Genomic DNA, 17,772 nt, shown 5'->3' with positions numbered 1-17,772 from the left:
GGCAACACTTGTCAGAATTGAAGAATCCAGGGAGAGTCCCGTTCCGTTCCGCTCCAGTCCGTTCCCCCCGTAGCGCCGCCGGGAGACATCGCTGGCTGTGCTGCTGCCGCCGCGCTGTGAGCCAGCATATCGTCGGCATTCATTCATTCACCATGGAAGAAATATTGTTGTGAAGTGGCGAACTGGGCGTCGGCCGGCCGGGGGTAGGGTAGGGTAGGGAGCGCCTACATCTATTTATTTACATATTTATCCATTTTATTTATTTATTTATTTATTTATTTGAGTCTGCTGCCAGCAGCCAGACAGTAATGGCTGAGGTCCACCGTTGCGGCTGCTGCTGATAGAGCGAGAGAGAGACAGAGAGAGGCAGCAGGTGCATCATCATTTCGGTATGGACTCAGCAGCGGCGAGGGCCGATCATCACCCACAGGCTGGACAACGCTTAGCGCAGCATCGCGCCCGGGATTGGACGTTGACGTCGAGGAGGAAACGGTAGCTGGCCTGGTGGTGAAGAACCGTTTCTTCTCATCGAGGCTGCGGCGCAGCCGTGGTGCCCGAGGCGGCGGAGGACTGGGAGGAGGAGGAGGAGGAGGGGGGCTCTGGCCTCTTTACATCAAAATATAGGTTCTAAATATTTCACTATACCCTGCTTCAAGGTTATGCGCTGTAAACACAGCCGTCGTCACGTTCTGTGGCAATATTTATATTGTAACGTGATCGGTCCTGGCTGAAATATGCCATAAATACAAATTTCTTGTTTCCATCAGGAAAAGACTGTGATTAGCCTACATGCCCCCTTTTATTTTACGTTGATTGGATCGCAAAACCTTATAGCCTAGCATAATACAGTAACAGTACAGTATAGGCCCAGCTGTTCGACAGCAACATCTCCTGGAACCTGAAACCACCACCACATCATCATCATCATCATCCAGACCGCTCGCCAAGATGATGGAGCTCCAGTTGGACGAGGTGGTGTACCAGGAGGACTACGGCTCCGTGTCCGTGATGTCGGAGCGCGTGTCGGGCCTGGCCAACAGCATCTACCGGGAGTTCGAGCGGCTCATACGCAGCTACGATGAGGAGGTGGTGAAGGAGCTCATGCCCCTGGTTAGTTAATAAATAAAAAATAAAATAAAAACCAAATCTGGGAATAAATTCCTTATCAATAAATGTCTACACCAATGTGTTTGTAAAGGTCTACTCTAGTGACACGTCTCACTGTCAAAGTCACTGTGACTGTCAATTTCCCTAGGGGAATCTGTGACAGCTGCATAAAGTTGGGGTACCCTAATAATTGATTGGACACTAACAGTTTGCATGGGCAAGCAGGGAAGTATAAAGTCTGCTAAAGCTAAAGGATGAATCCAAGAAAGACTTTTTCTATTGAGTGTGCTTAAAATGTACTGTAATTCTAGTGCAAACTGTTAATAAATACTTCAATCAATCAAATCAAACCAAAACGGAAAACCACTCCTTGGCAGAAAAAGTCCAAGCCCAGCTTCCAGCTCATTGCATACAATATCCTCCATATAGGCTATGCTTTTAGAAACACATTGGTGAAGATTGTTTTTGTTTTATATTATATATATATATATATATATATAGCCCCTCCAACGTGCTTTACATGATGTCATGTGGCAGCCAAGTCTATGGACTTTATATGTTTGCTTTAATCATGCACAAACTAATAATCATGCAATATTTACTGTATCAATGGTACACAACTGCATAGAGTTCACCAAATCAAATATCTTGGTCGCTTGACTCATGTCTATCACACAAATGTCATATTAACATACAGTAGACAGGAAAATCAACTTAAGCTACTGGTGTTCTACCAAGCACTGGTGTTCTAAATGCTTCACATTTACAGTAAGAAAGAAATTTGTTCAACAACTCATACTGCCAATTCTTGATTATGCTGATGTAGGTTATCAGAATGCCCCCAAAACAAACATTCCTCTCAACTCAATATACAACTGTTTATGCAGATTTATTCTTGGTTGGCCATATATGACCCATCACTGTATCATGTACGAAAATCTCAACCTGCCATCTCCCATCTCAAGAAGACAGCAGCACTTATCCAGAGTATCTGAAACAGCTTTTGCTCACAGGTTTACTTTAAAATACCTAAATCAGTTGGAAAAAATCATTTATGTGTAAAGCTCCTTCTAACTGGAACAATGCACCTGTCCATATTTGTTCAATAACATCTTCTCAATTGTTTAAAACTGCGCTGTCCTCCCTCTCACCTTGAGATGACCTGTTCATGTTTGCAATGATCCATACATACTATATATGTCATAATATGTGTTATGTTGCAGTTGTGTTTTCGTATGTTTTGTTTTGTATGTTTTTGTCTGGTTGAATTGTAAATTCTGTCAAAAATATTTTGTCTTAATGTATGAAGTGTATTTTGTAATTTGTGGACCCCCTTGAAAACGAGATGGTTCATCTCAAGGGCTTACTCCTAATGAAGACAATTTCAGACATGCTCCCCTGTGGCGTACAAAAGCAAACAAAAGAAATGCACCCCTCAGTTCACACAAGTGTGATTTCTTAAATATCCTCTGCCTAGGTGGTTAACGTGCTGGAGAACCTGGACGCCGTGCTGACGGAGAACCAGGAGCACGAGGTGGAGCTGGAGCTGCTGAAGGAGGACAATGAGCAGCTCATCACGCAGTACGAGAGGGAGAAGGCGCTACGGAAGCAGGCGGAGGAGGTGAGCTCATACACAGACTAAACACAAGCAGGGGTCTTTTTTCCCCCCAACGTTTTTCAGCCCAAGCACCCTTTAGGTCAGTGGTGCTCAACCTGTGGCTCGTCGGGACACCCTGGGCGGTTTGTACATTATCTGTGTGTGTGTGTGGGGGGGGGGGGGATAGTAGAAAGAAGCAACATTGTAAAAATAACATCCCCATAATGTGGAACAGAGTCACACTAAATTGAATACCGCAACTCCTACAATTCACAATGACAAGTGCTTGTCAGGGTGGGGTCCCACAAAAAGTCTAAACATAATAATAACATCATAGGCTAGTTTCCTAGAGAAATGTCTTGTATAAAAGTCCACATGGATTACCAGTCGGGTGCCCAGACGGTTACGCCACGGCCTGGGCCTCGAACCTCAGTCTTAACCGTCCACGTAAGGCCCCTAACCTTATCAGTCTTAACCGTCCACGTAAGGCCCCTAACCTTATCAGTCTTAACCGACCACGTAGGGCCCCTAACCTTATCAGTCTTAACCGACCACGTAGGGCCCCTAACCTTATCAGTCTTAACTGTCCACGTAAGGCCCCTAACCTTATCAGTCTTAACCGACCATGTAAGCAGTTTCACTATTTTTCGCTTCGGCGGCAGTAATTTCACTTACGCATTTCCTAGACGCCTACTCACGGTAGGCAGTATGTGGAAATGTCCATATTGCCTGCATTGCATGGTCTAGACAAGAACATATGGTGATTATCGGTTGATAACATTCAAAGCGGGTGGTTTGATTGATTGATTGATTGATTGATTGAATTTTTTATTTCACAGTATGCAGAATGGGTACATTTCAAACAAAAGCAAGTCAATACAAAACTGGACGACACCATGATTAAGCATTAAGCTTGTTTACAACAGGGTCCACCATATCTACTTGTTTACAACAGGGTCCACCATATCTACTTGTTTACAACAGGGTCCACCATATCTACTTGTCGACAACAACTCAGTCAAGCCAGTGAACGGAAGCCACCACCACACCTTTGCTCAAGTTAGAGTGCTAAATTTGAATGTGACAAATTACACAGAGATATAGCTGTGTGTGTGCCTGGCAGAGAAGCATAGTGGGGGTTGGGATGAGTCGTTGGGGCTGGGGGAATCATAGTAAATCAATAGTACACAGAGGAGCACATTGAGGACGCCTGCTTTTCTAACCTGATTTGTGCTTATGAGGAGAGTCAGAGAGGCACAGCCACAGATGCATCTGAGAAAAATAAATTAGTTCACTTCAGTTCATAAAAACAAAACAAAAGTGTGCAGAGCGAGAATTGATGTAACATATTCCTGTGCCAGAAAGTATGTGAGAAAGCAATTATGGATTATAGTTCTCAGTCGCAACGACTGATTTCAATCAATTGGATTCCATTAGAAACCAGCATGTCTACTCTCAATGTGTCTCTGCGACGCATTGAGAGCTTGTAGACAGGCTATTTTCGATTATCATTTTAGGACTAAAGCATTTTAAGTGGTCAAATTAACTATCAATATGTTCAGATTCAGAAGCATCTGGCTTCCATAAAATGTCTCGGTCGGATATTTCACATAAAAGCAAAGGTTAAAGCCTCGATCTGGGATTTCTTCACCTGGTTGGCACTGGCAGTATGTGGAACAGCAGGAACAATGTACTAAAACAAAACATCAAAATTTGACATACCGGATAATGTGTTCATTGTTTAGAAATCAGTGCTAGTAGTGTGGTGGGGGCTCCTTTCACACTGTTTTCACACAAATAATTTGTTCATACAGACATGTTTCAGTCGTGAGATTTGTATTTTTGCTAATCCACCATGAGCAGTGCACTGTGAGATATAGAGAGACAATGAACAAATAGACATGGAGGAATATGTACCCAGTCAAGGGAGGGAGGCAGAGAGAGAATCTCAAGGCCAGACAGACAACAACCCACCAATGTGCATCCTCCTCTCATGAGATGCAGGGAGTGGTGAGCACTGGGGGTCTCGGATTACAGGGCCTTTCTGACTCAGCCTAATGGTAAACAAAAGCCTCTTCTCCCTCCGCTCCACGATTGTCCTTGCGTAACACTGTGTAACCAGGATTACACTGATTTACAGTAGCTGTTGGCTAGTAAAGATGTCACGATTGTGACATTTTACATGATGATTAATAAGTCGTCGTCATTTTTGTCGTTGGACACTGGGAACATATGAATAAAGAATCACATTTTTGCTTAGTTTTTTAGGCTTTGGAGTTGCACAGGGCATATATGGCAAATAACCATCCAAGACACATTTGATAATAACTTAATAACGCATGAGCTTGTAGAACTGCTATTTCCACTATATTTGGAAACGTTATATATTTGCACCTTTCGAAAATATTTGCACCTTTCTCAACATGATGGAAATGCTTATGACAATTGTGCAAAAAATATTTGATCAGATTATTTCAAATAATTGCTATCAGGCGATTATGTTACCGTAATGTGACACAGGCCTAGTAGCTAGTCCCTGTTGTTGTCCTCTGATATGATCCCTACTTCACTGACTCTGCTGTTTCACCCAACACGTCCACTTACCGTATATGACCGCTGATTTAGCTTAAATGGCGTGGTGCATCTGTATGTTGAGAGCTCGCTTTCCACCAGCCTATGTAAGATGGTGCGCTCACTTTGGCACGTTTCACGTATAGACTGGTGGAGATTTCATCGTTGTCATCACCCTTTATTTCACCTCGAGAAGGCATTAAGAAATGGAATCGAGTTATAAAGGATTTCCTGTGAGGTGTTTGTTTGCATCGTATAGTCAGTGTATTTGTGTTTGTAAAAAAAAAAAGGATGTCAAAATCTATTATAAAATGAACATTACGTTTTCGACCCACCATCGCTCCAGGCTACGGACAGTATTTTGCCCTAATCGGACGCAAGCTATCCGTCTGGCTATGGGCTCTATGTCAGAGCGTGTGTCATTCGACAACACCATTTTTATAATTCATCAGCAGACACACACACACACACAAACACACACTGGGGGAACGTTTCGACCCTTTTAGGTCTTCATGAGACAAATATTGCCTATCCAACATTTGCTGTGAAGAGTCCAGGAGCTTAAAACAGTGTGTGGATGTTTTATCCTCCTTGATTCTCGCCTTGATGTCCAGCACCTGGCCTAAATACAGGCATTAAATGTGCACACAATCTTCTCTGTGAAGAGACACAGAGATCACGGGCAACTATGACACACACATGCATGGGTCGTTTTACTATTAACCATGATAGGTTTCTGTACACAGAAATGGCAGAATATGTCGTCTCTCATAAGTCTGAATTCCAAAACTCTTACTTTTCAGGATTCAAATTAAAAAGTAGCAAAAGTATGCATAAAATGCAGCTCACTGAAAAACGCAGGCTGTTTTGGAATAATTAATTCATTAATATCTGGCATTAATATCAGGCATATTGGATTGCCCGATATGTTTTTTGTTAACTTCTGTTAACTTGTTACACACACATATGTACAATATGCTTGTAAGAGATAATATGCATTACATATGTATTTTGAAGGTTTCCAGGGCGAATTTACTTTGGTACAGTGTTGAGAGAAGTAAAACGGACCCAGATTTCAAAGAATATGCGCAGAATGTAAATACCGTATTAAAATGATTCCTTGGGATGGGACCATAGACTGTAAAAAATATGGACAAAGCGTTCCCCGGGTCTAACATGGACGTAAAATGAAGCCTGTAATTCCTTGCACTGTAAGTCGCCATATTTCTAGATCTGTTTGGGCCCAGCTGGCCATTGGCTGGCTCCGTTTGGGCCCAGCTGGCCATTGGCTGGCCCAGACAACGAGGCGGGACTTCCCCCCTTACTCTTCGTTGGTTTTTATTTTGACTGAACGGGGGTGGCTCCCATTCATAGACTGTAACGGTAGCCACGCCCCTCAGAACATACGCAACTTTATGGTCATTTTTTTAATAAATGGGACCATAATTTTCCAAAAAGAATATTATGACATGAGAAATGAGACTTTAAACTAGTGACTGGAAGCAGAAAGTATTCATGACCATGTTTATTAAGGTAATACAGTCTAGGTGAAGTTGGGCCTCTATGATGGGTTTTTTTGGGCCCAATGACAGCGCCACAACAGGCCATTATATGAACTTTCAGGAAGTCCCGATTTCCTTAGTGGCTTCACGAAATATCTGTCTGACTGCCCCCCTGGATGGGACACAATGTGATTCGTAAAATGGGGAAAAAAATGACATCAGTTTTCCGGGACAGTTAAGGCCATTATGTCAGATGAAGGAGTATCAGTGGGATAAAAGTGCCTATTAGTTTCAAGTGTTATTACTCTGGTCCTGTGTTTGTGGTCTGTGTGCTCATATCAGCTGCATAATATGCAGCTGGCTACATGCCACTGTCTCTTTGCAGTTGGAGGATTACAGCATTAAGGCTCAGTGTCTCCTTGCGGCACTGGAGAAAAAAGAACGTCTTTGTGAGCAGCTTTATAAAAACAGAACTCTGTGATGTAGTGAGACAGGGAGGCTGTTCTTTTTATGTTCAGCCTTTTCCTGAGAGCTAACTATCTGAATTTACATGTGAGACAAATTGAGCTATTTTAAGGGGCTGTTGTAGTTCAAAGGGGACATACAGTATAGGGCCAGGCCTTTCCTGCTGCATATACGTACGTAAGAGACCATTTGAATTTAACTACACCCTGGGATTCCCATTGTGCATATTAAAGGCAAATGTTTTATAAATGGTTAAAACAATACAGCTAAAACAGCAGATCTACAAGCATACAACAGGTTGCGACGTGACACATTGTGAGCTTGTATATCAACTATTTTCACTATTCATGTTACAACAAAATTTAATAATTAAATAATTTGGTCCCCGGTATTTTTTGTCACTGTATATTTGTTGAAAGTGTTATGAGCAGTGGTCGCTATTAATACAGCACCCAGGGTACTTTCGGACCCTCTGTCCGCCAACACAGGCCGGACCAGTGACCTTTCTGATTCCCAGAAGGCCTCTCTACCCATTCAGCTATGGCTGCCCGCAATTGGTTAATATGATACCGCTGTACCCACAGGACAGCTTTGTTATCATCATGTCATGTACTGTACAGTCAGAAACCATCTGAACAGTATTGTCATCACAAATTCTATTGCAGCTGAGTGAACAGACTTGGTCACAAAGATGAGGAAATAGCATCAGCAGCTAACGTGGTGGCCATGTTTGACATGTGGTGGTATTTAATGCTTTAGCTTGCGTTGATGAGTCAACTGTTGCTGTATCAGTTCCAGGGCTGATAAAGATGATCACCTCTCGATCCATTTATTACTACCAGTTGCACAAATAATGCTTGGGTATATCATGTGACAAAATCTTGTATTACGGTGTAACATTTAATTCAACTGGAAACGCTTTCTAGTAGCCTAGTGGTAAACCATGAATTCACATGTGACTTCTGCAGACCAGTCTGGCCCAAAGCGCTGGGAGGGTGTTTCCCAGAAACCAAAAAGTGGAAGAGACAATCATTTTTTATTTTTTTTATTTAACCTTTATTTAACCAGTAAAAACCACATTGAGACTGAAGTCTCTTTTACAAGTGTGAACTGGCCAGAACAATAGGAAAAATAAGTGACACAACTCTGCCAATAACAAAAAATACACAACAAAAAAACAGGACAGACATACAATGCTCATGAATACAGTACCCACTACCGAAGAAGCTAAAAGGGAGAACAGGAACGCGACCAATAAGGACTAAAAAACTAAGCAACGGAAATTGCTAGTTGACTAAAAAAGCAAGCAGACAGTTGCTATACGTCAAAGCAGGAGCAATGTATGGGAAGTGTGCCCATGGCAATCCATTTAAAGCTCACTAGGGGAATCACAGCAGCCAGTTTGAGTCTGGACTGTAGGTCATTCCAAGACCAGGGTCCGAAATAAGCAATGCTTTTTTTCCCAGCCTCAGATTTAGTTGGGGGCACGACATAGCGTAACCAACCATTTGATCTGAGGTTGAGAGAGTTTTGGACAAGTTCAAATTTAGAACCAATGTAACGTGGGAGGTTACCAATAATGGCTTTATAAATGAGAGAATGTAGCAACCTGCGAGATGTTAAGGAATACCAACCCACGAGGGCGTACAGAGTACAGTGATGAGTCCTATAGGGGGAATTGGTTATAAACCTCAATGCAGCATGAAACAGGGGGTCAAGTTTGCTCAAAGTTGAGGAACTAGCAAAGCGGTAGACAGTATCTCCATAATCAAGCTGCGACATGAAAAGGCCTGTAATCAGCTTTTTGCGAGAAGCATTAGAAAAGCAGGACTTCATTCTGTAGAAGAAGCTCAGTGTGAACTTAAGCTTTTTTGCCAAGGTGTCAATGTGGTGTTTGAAGTTTAACTTGTTGTCCAACCAAATCCCAAGATATTTATACAACTCCACCCATTCGATGGATACTCCATCCAGAGTGGTGATATTTGAGGGGACATCGACTAGGCTATTTGGAGAAAATAGCATGGCCTTGGTTTTGTGGCCATTTAATAGCAATTTGCTGTTTAGCAGTTCATGCTGCAAGGAGACAAAGTCAGAGGCCAAGTTTGACACTGCCACATCAAGTGAGGGGGCACAGGAATACAGAATTGTGTCATCTGCATACATATGATACCTACTATGCTTGGATTGACTACAAATATGGTTCACATACAGCAGAAAAAGCAGAGGTCCTAGAATGGAACCTTGAGGGACTCCTTTCTCTAGGGTGATAGAGTCAGACAGTGTGTCACCAAATTTAACACACTGTGTGCGGCCAAATAAGTAGCTTTTAAACCAGCCTAGCACATTCTGGCGAAAACCAGTATTCGAGAGGACATTTAGCAAGACATGATGGTCCACGGTGTCAAATGCCTTGCTAAGATCAATTAATCAGCGCCTCAGGGCCATTTGATTGACAGGCACTGATTGGCTACAAATGAATGAATGTGAAGTCACATGACCGGAATGGTTTAACATTGTGTACTTTTCTGTGATGTTTTGTTCCGTCAGAAATTCATCGAGTTTGAGGACACGTTGGAGACGGAGAAGAAGGAGCTGCAGATGCAGGTGGAGTTTCTGGAGCTGCAGGGGAAACAACTGGAGCTCAAGACCAAAAACTACTCTGACCAGAGTGAGTGGAAAACTACGCACAACTACACCCATCTGTTCAGACTCTGTAGACTCAATATCAGTATCTGGCTGGCGACCCCCCCTCCCCCCATCTGAAAAGGGTTTGTGCCAGGGAACCCCAAAAGAGAAGGTTTATGTTTAAACATTTTCAAAATTATTTTAAATTTTCAAAATTATTCAGAAATGTCCAAACATTTTTTATATTGATCAATATCAAAACATTAAAAAAAATAGCAGGTGTACAAGCTCGCTGGAGAGACATGGTGTACCACCCTGTGACTGAACAAACACTATACAGCAATGATTAGGCTACTATCAGAATTTAGAGCTTAATCTTTTAACAAAAAAACATTTTGCTTCAACCACTGAGAAACCTGTGGTCTTCACTCCCCGACCCCTTTAACAGTTAGCTTTAACATTTGCATGCAGATTGCATATGAAAAAGTTTGAGGACCATATTTGAACTCATTACTTTCATTCAAACGACAAGAGTTACTGATTGTTCTTCCGTGTTCCTCAGTCTCTCGTCTGGAGGAGCGTGAGTCTGAAATGAAGAAGGAATACAACGCCCTGCATCAGCGCCACACTGAGGTAAGGAGGACACATCAATGTAATGTGCGTCACGGTGATGTTTCTCCCTGTTATTTTGCGTCTCACCTGAAGCTTAATGAATTCATTAAAAATTCAAGGGACCACAATGGAGAAATGCATAATGGATTGATTGATTGATTGATTGATTGATTCATTGATTCATTCATTCATTTTCCGCCTTGGTTTCCTTTGTAGTCCTTACTCAATTAATCAAGACATGCAACACTAAAAGCTACAGTAGTATTACACAGTTCATTTTGGCAAGTGGATCATAATTTAGGCCTAAAGTTGTCGAAATAATACTTTTGTTTTCACACTACTATGATCTGCTGATTGCCCTCGGAGCCGGGCAGTTATAAACACTGCCATAATCCACTGCATTATGTCAGCAGCATAATCTGATTACGTTGCTGCTGTTATGTTTCACAAGACCTTCCCCCACAATGTACAGAATATCAAGGGAACTGAATAATGAATTATTAACGGCATCATTATCATCCTCTTTACTTGATTTGTTTATTTAGACGGGACACAGCATATTAATGGACATTACATATGTATGCAACATGTAAATATGCGGGTACCGGATTTAGCAAAGATGCTAATTTACATCCGCAGTCCCCACACAAAGCATAAAATCAAAACAAGCAGACAGTGGAATATATTACATAAAAAATACTTCTACATGAATTATCAGCCATCATGTCATGTTGTGTTAGTTTATAGCTAATCTCATAATGTATGGATGGCCATTTATGTCCATTCAAACTGCCGGCATTAGTGACTCGAGTCATCAACAATTTATTCAAAAGTACTCCGTTAAAGTATCAATACTGCAATGCAGAAATACGCTATTACAAATTGCAAATATATATTTTTTGTACTTTTACTCAATCACGTATTAAATACCGGACATTTAATACGTGATTGAGTAAAAGTACAAAAAATATATATTTGCAATTTTCTGTTGTAAACAGAATATATAGGGATTAGGCTGATTGATGATGATCTGCTGTCCCTTCTCATCCCAGATGATTCAGACCTACGTGGAATATATAGAACGCTCTAAAATGCAACAGGTGGGAAGTAACAGCCAGTCAGAAGCCCCAGGCAGTGGACGAACGTAAGTTATCGACTGTGTGTGTGCGTGTTCGCACGGCACGTGCGATTATAATTTGCATATTGTACTGTATTATGTAATGTAATGTAATATTTCGCCTTAGCATAGACTCTGGTGTGTTGTGGCATGTCCTTGTCTTCTGTCGTCTTTCTCTAATGTGTCTGTCTGTGTCTGTCTGTCTGTCTGTCTGTCTGCGTATGTCTGTCTGTCTGTGTGCTCCCATGTGCACAGTCAACGCCACACGTGGAGGAAAAGGTAATTTAAACAAAATCTCCCCCACCTGAAAAACCTTGATGTCGAGTGGAAACCTTGTATGTCCACAAAAAAAAAATCCTATTTTGTTACGTCTAAAAATAGTGAATGGCTGAATTTGTAGATGAGATTTGTTTTTTCACTACTTTAGTGTAACACTTACAAAAAAGAAAATGCATGAAAATTTGAAATGTGGAGATACAAGGTTTCTTTTCCGACAGCAACAGAATCTACCTCCAAACCTCTCCCCTTATAGTGCTGTTAAGCAAGCAGCCATCTTGCTGCATCCTGCCCCTCAGACAAAACAATGTGCCCCCATATTATCTTATCGTTGCTGTCTTCGCAGAAACCTCTTATCTCTATATTCTAACTTTTTGTGTTTTTCCGTAAATCAATCACATGCTCAAAAACGCTGGCAGTGGCTGCAGACTGTTCTAGAGAAACTCTGGCAGTTAATGAGTTCATTGTAATCTGAGAAAACGTTTAAAATAATGGTGATATTGATTTGAAGTCAATGACCCCGGTAGGTCATGAGGCCTGTAGGTCGTGTTAGGGCAGTGGTTGTGCAAATGTTCTATGTGCACAATGCACATAGAACATTTGCCGATCTACCAGATCACACGTGTCGCGATGCCAAGCTCACGGTGTGTCAGAGCACGATGCATTGTGACCTTGTTGATCATCTGTTCACTATGAATACATACATGCCTTCAGATTGTGACTTGCACATTGGTGTAAAAGTAGTGGGTAAAAGTAGTTTCAAACACTTTGCGTTGTTTTGAGCTTGTGGATCTGCTACTTTTGATGCTTTTGTCTGACGTTGTAGTGTGATAAAGTAGGGCATTGATTTAAGGGGGAGAACACAAAAAGTTAGAATATGGCGATAGGTTTCTGCACGACAGCGATGATATGCTGCTGCCTTGACCTGCCTACCTTCTCCTCTGCCTCCATAATTTGGTTCTGTGTGCCTGACTGTCTATGCCTGTCTGTCTGTCTGTCTGTCTGTCTGTCTGTCTGTCTGTCTGTCTGTCTGTCTGTCTGTCTGTCTGTCTGTCTGTCTGTCTGTCTGCCTGTCTCATATACTGTCTGTCTGCCTGTCTGTCTGTCTGCTTGTCTCATATACTGTCTGTCTGCCTGCCCATCTTTACAGTATTACAATGAAACATTTTCCAGAGACACAAGATATATCTGTTTTCATTTAATAATGTTATACTCTGGTTGTGTAACATGGACCCACGTGCCACGACTTGGATCAACGCACTTCTCGTTTGGTTTATTGCAGTGGTTTTCAAAACCGTTTCCTCGTCGGCGGCCCACGTGCTCCAATCTCCAAAGTGTTCGCGGCCCACCCATCAGACTACTTAACGCATAAAGTGGTCGGATGGGTGGGTGACCGCATGCATCTTCATTGCATGCGAAATCTGAGTGGTTCTTCCACCACTGCTATTATGTCCTCCCCCACTCGGTGTGAGTCTCATGCTCGTGGTCTCCGTGTCTCCCTGTGTCTCCTGTCTCTCCCAGCAGCAAAGCAGAGCGCCCGCCGTCACTGAGCCTGTACCCCAACGCCGAAGGAATGGTACGTGGTGGGGGTCACGGGGGGGCTAGGATGATGCCCGGAAAAGACACCTGGCAGGTCAGCGAGCTTGGCCAGCCCAACTACGGCTCCTCCGGCTATCAGGTGTGCCAGACGCGGCCCTGAATCTCTCCCCGTCCATCCGCCGCCTCGGAGGAGTGCAGGGGAGAGAGGCTGGCCTTCACCACCATCCTGCTATAGCCACACCCACAAGGGCACCCCTCCCCCCCACGCCTGCTTGTTTCACTAAGGGGCGGCATTTGCGTCATCGGGATGGCAATTGCCACACCCTTGTGTTCACATTTAACCATTTAAATGCATTTATTTTATGCATATTACTGTCCCCAACTACATGTGACACGTGTTGTAATTTAGATTAGCCTTTAATTGTATGCAACCATTCATTTATTAACGACTTTAAAACGTTATAGGAGAACATTTTCAAACATTTTCTCTTTTTGCCCCCGTAGTGAAAATAGTTGACCTACAAGCTCTACAAGTAGATCAACTATTTTTGTTATTTTAGAAATGGGGCTATGGTAACTTATTTTTTGCCACCCACTATTTATTTCTGAAAACACGCCTCTGGTGTCACTTTAAAGATACATCATTTTGATCAAGTCATATGTGTGACTCTTATCGTAGGCTAGAATCCATGGTGTTTGTTGGAAATCATGTTGACTCAAGCAAGCAGAGGGGTCCTTTGTTTTCTCGTGGTTTTTTTCTTTATGACTTGTGTGATTATTTTCCTGTGTGGTTGTGGAGTTTCAGCTTCCATTGTGTTGTGTATATAGTGTATAAGCCTTGTGTTTGTAAGTGTACCCTCCTTCACATTGTGCAATTTCAACAGTTTAGGTGGTGTACCAGTAGTTTTAGTTTTTAGGGACTGTTAAAATGCCCGATGTTCAGGCCACAAAGAGGCTGAGTCCCACACCCACGCTTAGCGTACCAAGCATAAAAGGCCATGTATTAGTTCTGCTGGATTTTTCCAGTAGTCCCTCCCTAAAGGTTTTGTGTAGTTTCTATTTGGTGACGAAATTGTCAATACATGTAGTCATAGTTGTAGTCACCGCAACTTTGTTTTAGTATAGTTTTTAATTTAGTTTATGTCAGTGAAAAAAAGGTAGTCGACGAACATTTTTCATAGTTTTTTCAGTCAATGGAATTAACACTTGCATGAGTCCGTGCTCCCTATGGATTAAAGTTCTCAGTCGCCACAACTAATTTGGATTCCATAGAAGCCAGCATGTCTTGTTATGCAGCATGTTTCACAGTGAAAATATCAGATTTGCAGGCTATTCTTGGTTATCATTTTAAGATACTAGCATTTGAAGTGGTCAAACTAGAAATTTGTTCAGAAGCATCTTCCTTAATAGATATTTCATAAAAGCAAAACTTAAAGCCTACAGCCTCAATGTGTGATTTTGGCAGTATGTTTTTAGATTTTTGGCAGTATGTAGCAGCAGCTAAAACAAAGTACATTTACACATATTTATTAATAGGAAAGTGTGCAGGACTCCTTTTACACTGTTAATACAAGTGTAATACAACATGTTTCAGTGTTGAGGTTTTATTTTGCCTTTTGGTCCATGTGCTCCTCTTCATGAAAGGAGGACGGCTCCGAGTCGGACTCCGTGGCGGCCACACCCAGCAGCGCGGGGAGCAAGTCCAACACGCCCACCTCGTCCGTCCCGTCCGCCTCTGTCACGCCGCTCAACGAGGCGGCAGAGTTTGACGCCATGCGGACAGGTGGCGGCAACCGCAGGAAAGGTGCCAAGCGCCTCAGCCGGAACATGGAGGTGCAGGTGTCCCAGGAAACCAGAAACGTGAGCATTGGTAAGAGCCGTAGTTCCCCCACCCCACTTCTTACATCTGATAAAAGCTATGACCACCCCGCATGCACTCATACACAACAGTCATACACAACACTGACAAGCTCTCAAGTCTCAATGTGCCTGCGACGCATTGAGAGCTTGTAGATACAGTAGACATTTCTTCTTTTTTTAAAGTGCATTGAAGTGGTCAAACTAGCAATATGTTTAAAACACACTTTGTGTTTTCTGTGGGTTACACGTCCGCCGTGTAGGTGAACATGCCCTTAAAGGGGGGATGTCACGGCCCGAGATTAACGTTGCTGATAAGGGACATCACGTGGTCTGAATGAAAACGATTTGAAACGACACGTGACTATATCTCAGGCTCTGACGTGCCTAGCATCTAGTCAAGCTGAGTGGCTAGCGCACTAAAGGCTACCTGTTTTGAGGTAACTTTCTGCGTCATACTAGGTGAAATTATCATAAAAAATAAAAAAAATCGGTCGGAAATCTTCGTTACAATGACATTGAGTTGACGTGTAAGTTTTACGGTAAACTGTTGCGTTTTCTTTTTTTCGCGTGACGAGTTCCATGCTCTCCCCGTCTCCCCCCGTCTCCCCCCGCTGACATGGCCTCAAACACGGCTAAGTGCTGAACAGGGCTCCGTGCTGGAGCCCTGGAGCTTCACATGAGGTTACCACTACCAGTACCACTGCCTGTCTAGCGCTACAGCGCCGGGCTAACCTGAGCCCTCTCTCCCTCTCTCGACTCTCTCTCTCTCTCTCTCTCTCTCACTCACACACACACACACACACACACACACACACACACACTCTGTCTCTCTAATGATTAGGCCAGTTGCTGTATAGTGTTGTATAGCCTATCTGATCAGCGATCACCAGGGAGCAGCGACAACACACACACACACACACACACACACACACACACACACACACACACACTCACGTCTCACACACTGCGTCTTGCATCAGCCTTCAGCGCGCATATGGACTGCCTTACGCACCGCCAGTCTCTCCCTCCGTATCTCTCTCTCTCTCTCTCTCTCTCTCTCTCTCTAATACTAATAATAAAACGCATCACAGCGCGACAACATATATCGGTATATCACAGTATCAGTATATATCACTGTTAACAACTTATCATATGTTGCATCAACTGCAGCGAGCAAAGGCTCTGCTCTGCTGCATCCAATAATAAATATATCAACTAGTCCAGTGCGGACTGGTCATTTCATTTGTATTGGTGCCGAGTGCAAAGCACAAGTTGCACAACCGATTGTTTTAATTCAAAGTGGTATATATTCTGTGAAATGTGTATCGTCATTCCGTGTATACAAGCTCCAAGTGTTGTGTCCACAACTCACATGCAGCGCGTTGAGCTTGCAGATCGTCGGTGCCCCACTCGCCATGAATCCAAGCAGAGGTCTTCACAAGTATAGGTAAAACACTGCCAGTCTGCAGCACAATGGCCCGTTGTGCAAAGTGTTGAGATTTTACTTGTGCGATATTCAGATAGTCTACAACCGATTGTTATAATTCAAAGTGTTATATATTCCGTGAAGTTTATATTTTCATTTGGTGTACAAGTCATGTTTTTAATATGCCTTTATCAAATGATAGAGAGATAAGCCATGCAGCCCATTGACTGCATGTCACTCTGCCTACATGCTGACAATGTGCGCACGTTGTATTAGCCTACATTATAACGTGACATTTATTATACAGCTCGAAAATATAGCCTCTCTGCAAGCTCACAACTGGTTGTGGACACTTCTATACAGGTCTGACTCTGCTATTAATTTCTGTACCAAGTCGCCAGAGCAATGGTAAAGTGTCTATCATTTTTTAATTATATGGAGAGAAAAGTCGAGAGTCGGGATCTGGAGATTGCTGACAGACAATGAAAGAAACATATACTTCCACTCACAATTTAGGTGGCTTTAGGTGGTACTTATTCCTTCATTAAAAAATATGATTGGCACCTCATAAGTGTAAATATAAAATCCAATATAATATAGCCTACAATTGAAACCTGCTACTGCAGTGATTTTATCCTGTGTTCAATGCGTTGCTGCGTTTGTGTGTGGACATATATCTCTGTCGTATGGCCAGGGATTTTTTCTAAAACGGAGGACGAAAATATCCGTTTTGCAAAAGATCCATGCACGTATAGCCTGGGCCTCAGAAGGCATGTGATGTCTTCGTCTAATGAAACGATCATCTCATTAATCATTGACATAGCGTTGTTTAGGCTATAATGATCAACTTGTATGGGTGATCATTTTATGTATATCAAATATTATATTAACTCAAGGTAATTAATGCTACAGCTCTGAATATAAATGTCGGAACTGGTGTAAAATGGAGAATACGTCTGTTGCAGTGTTGCGCACTGAAAACCAGAACAGGTACGCTCGCCCCTTTTCCAACTCACCCCCACGAAAAGTGAAGAGCGGTCGCCCTGGGATTTCGAAAAGTGAAGGCTTGCCCCAA

The 17,772-nt window shown here is 42.6% G+C and overlaps 1 protein-coding gene across 31 annotated transcripts in view; it reads left to right on the top strand.

Annotated features, from left to right (window-relative positions):
- Positions 1–205: 205 nt before the first annotated feature.
- Positions 206–17,772, top strand: part of mapk8ip3 (mitogen-activated protein kinase 8 interacting protein 3) — a gene marked incomplete at its 3' end in the record, with an annotated part of 52,694 nt that continues 35,127 nt past the window's right edge. For 9 of the 31 annotated variants that reach the window (XM_083779526.1, XM_083779516.1, XM_083779505.1 and 6 more), the window contains exons 1-8: positions 206–1,110; positions 2,585–2,728; positions 9,790–9,910; positions 10,430–10,500; positions 11,532–11,623; positions 11,852–11,875; positions 13,394–13,550; positions 15,056–15,281. In XM_083779526.1, coding sequence (XP_083635652.1) covers positions 949–1,110; positions 2,585–2,728; positions 9,790–9,910; positions 10,430–10,500; positions 11,532–11,623; positions 11,852–11,875; positions 13,394–13,550; positions 15,056–15,281 — 997 coding nt within the window. In that variant the 5' untranslated portion in view covers positions 206–948. The remainder of the gene's footprint in view (positions 1,111–2,584; positions 2,729–9,789; positions 9,911–10,429; positions 10,501–11,531; positions 11,624–11,851; positions 11,876–13,393; positions 13,551–15,055; positions 15,282–17,772) is intronic. The other 22 variants (XM_083779513.1, XM_083779523.1, XM_083779512.1 and 19 more) reach the window with 9 other exon arrangements.

The sequence above is a fragment of the Protomyctophum parallelum genome, assembly GCF_964188405.1.
Source record: "Protomyctophum parallelum genome assembly, chromosome: 13".
Classification (NCBI taxonomy): Eukaryota; Metazoa; Chordata; class Actinopteri; order Myctophiformes; family Myctophidae; genus Protomyctophum; species Protomyctophum parallelum.
The sequence above is the reverse complement of the archived record's forward strand: the minus strand, read 5'-3'. Positions and strand labels throughout refer to the sequence as shown.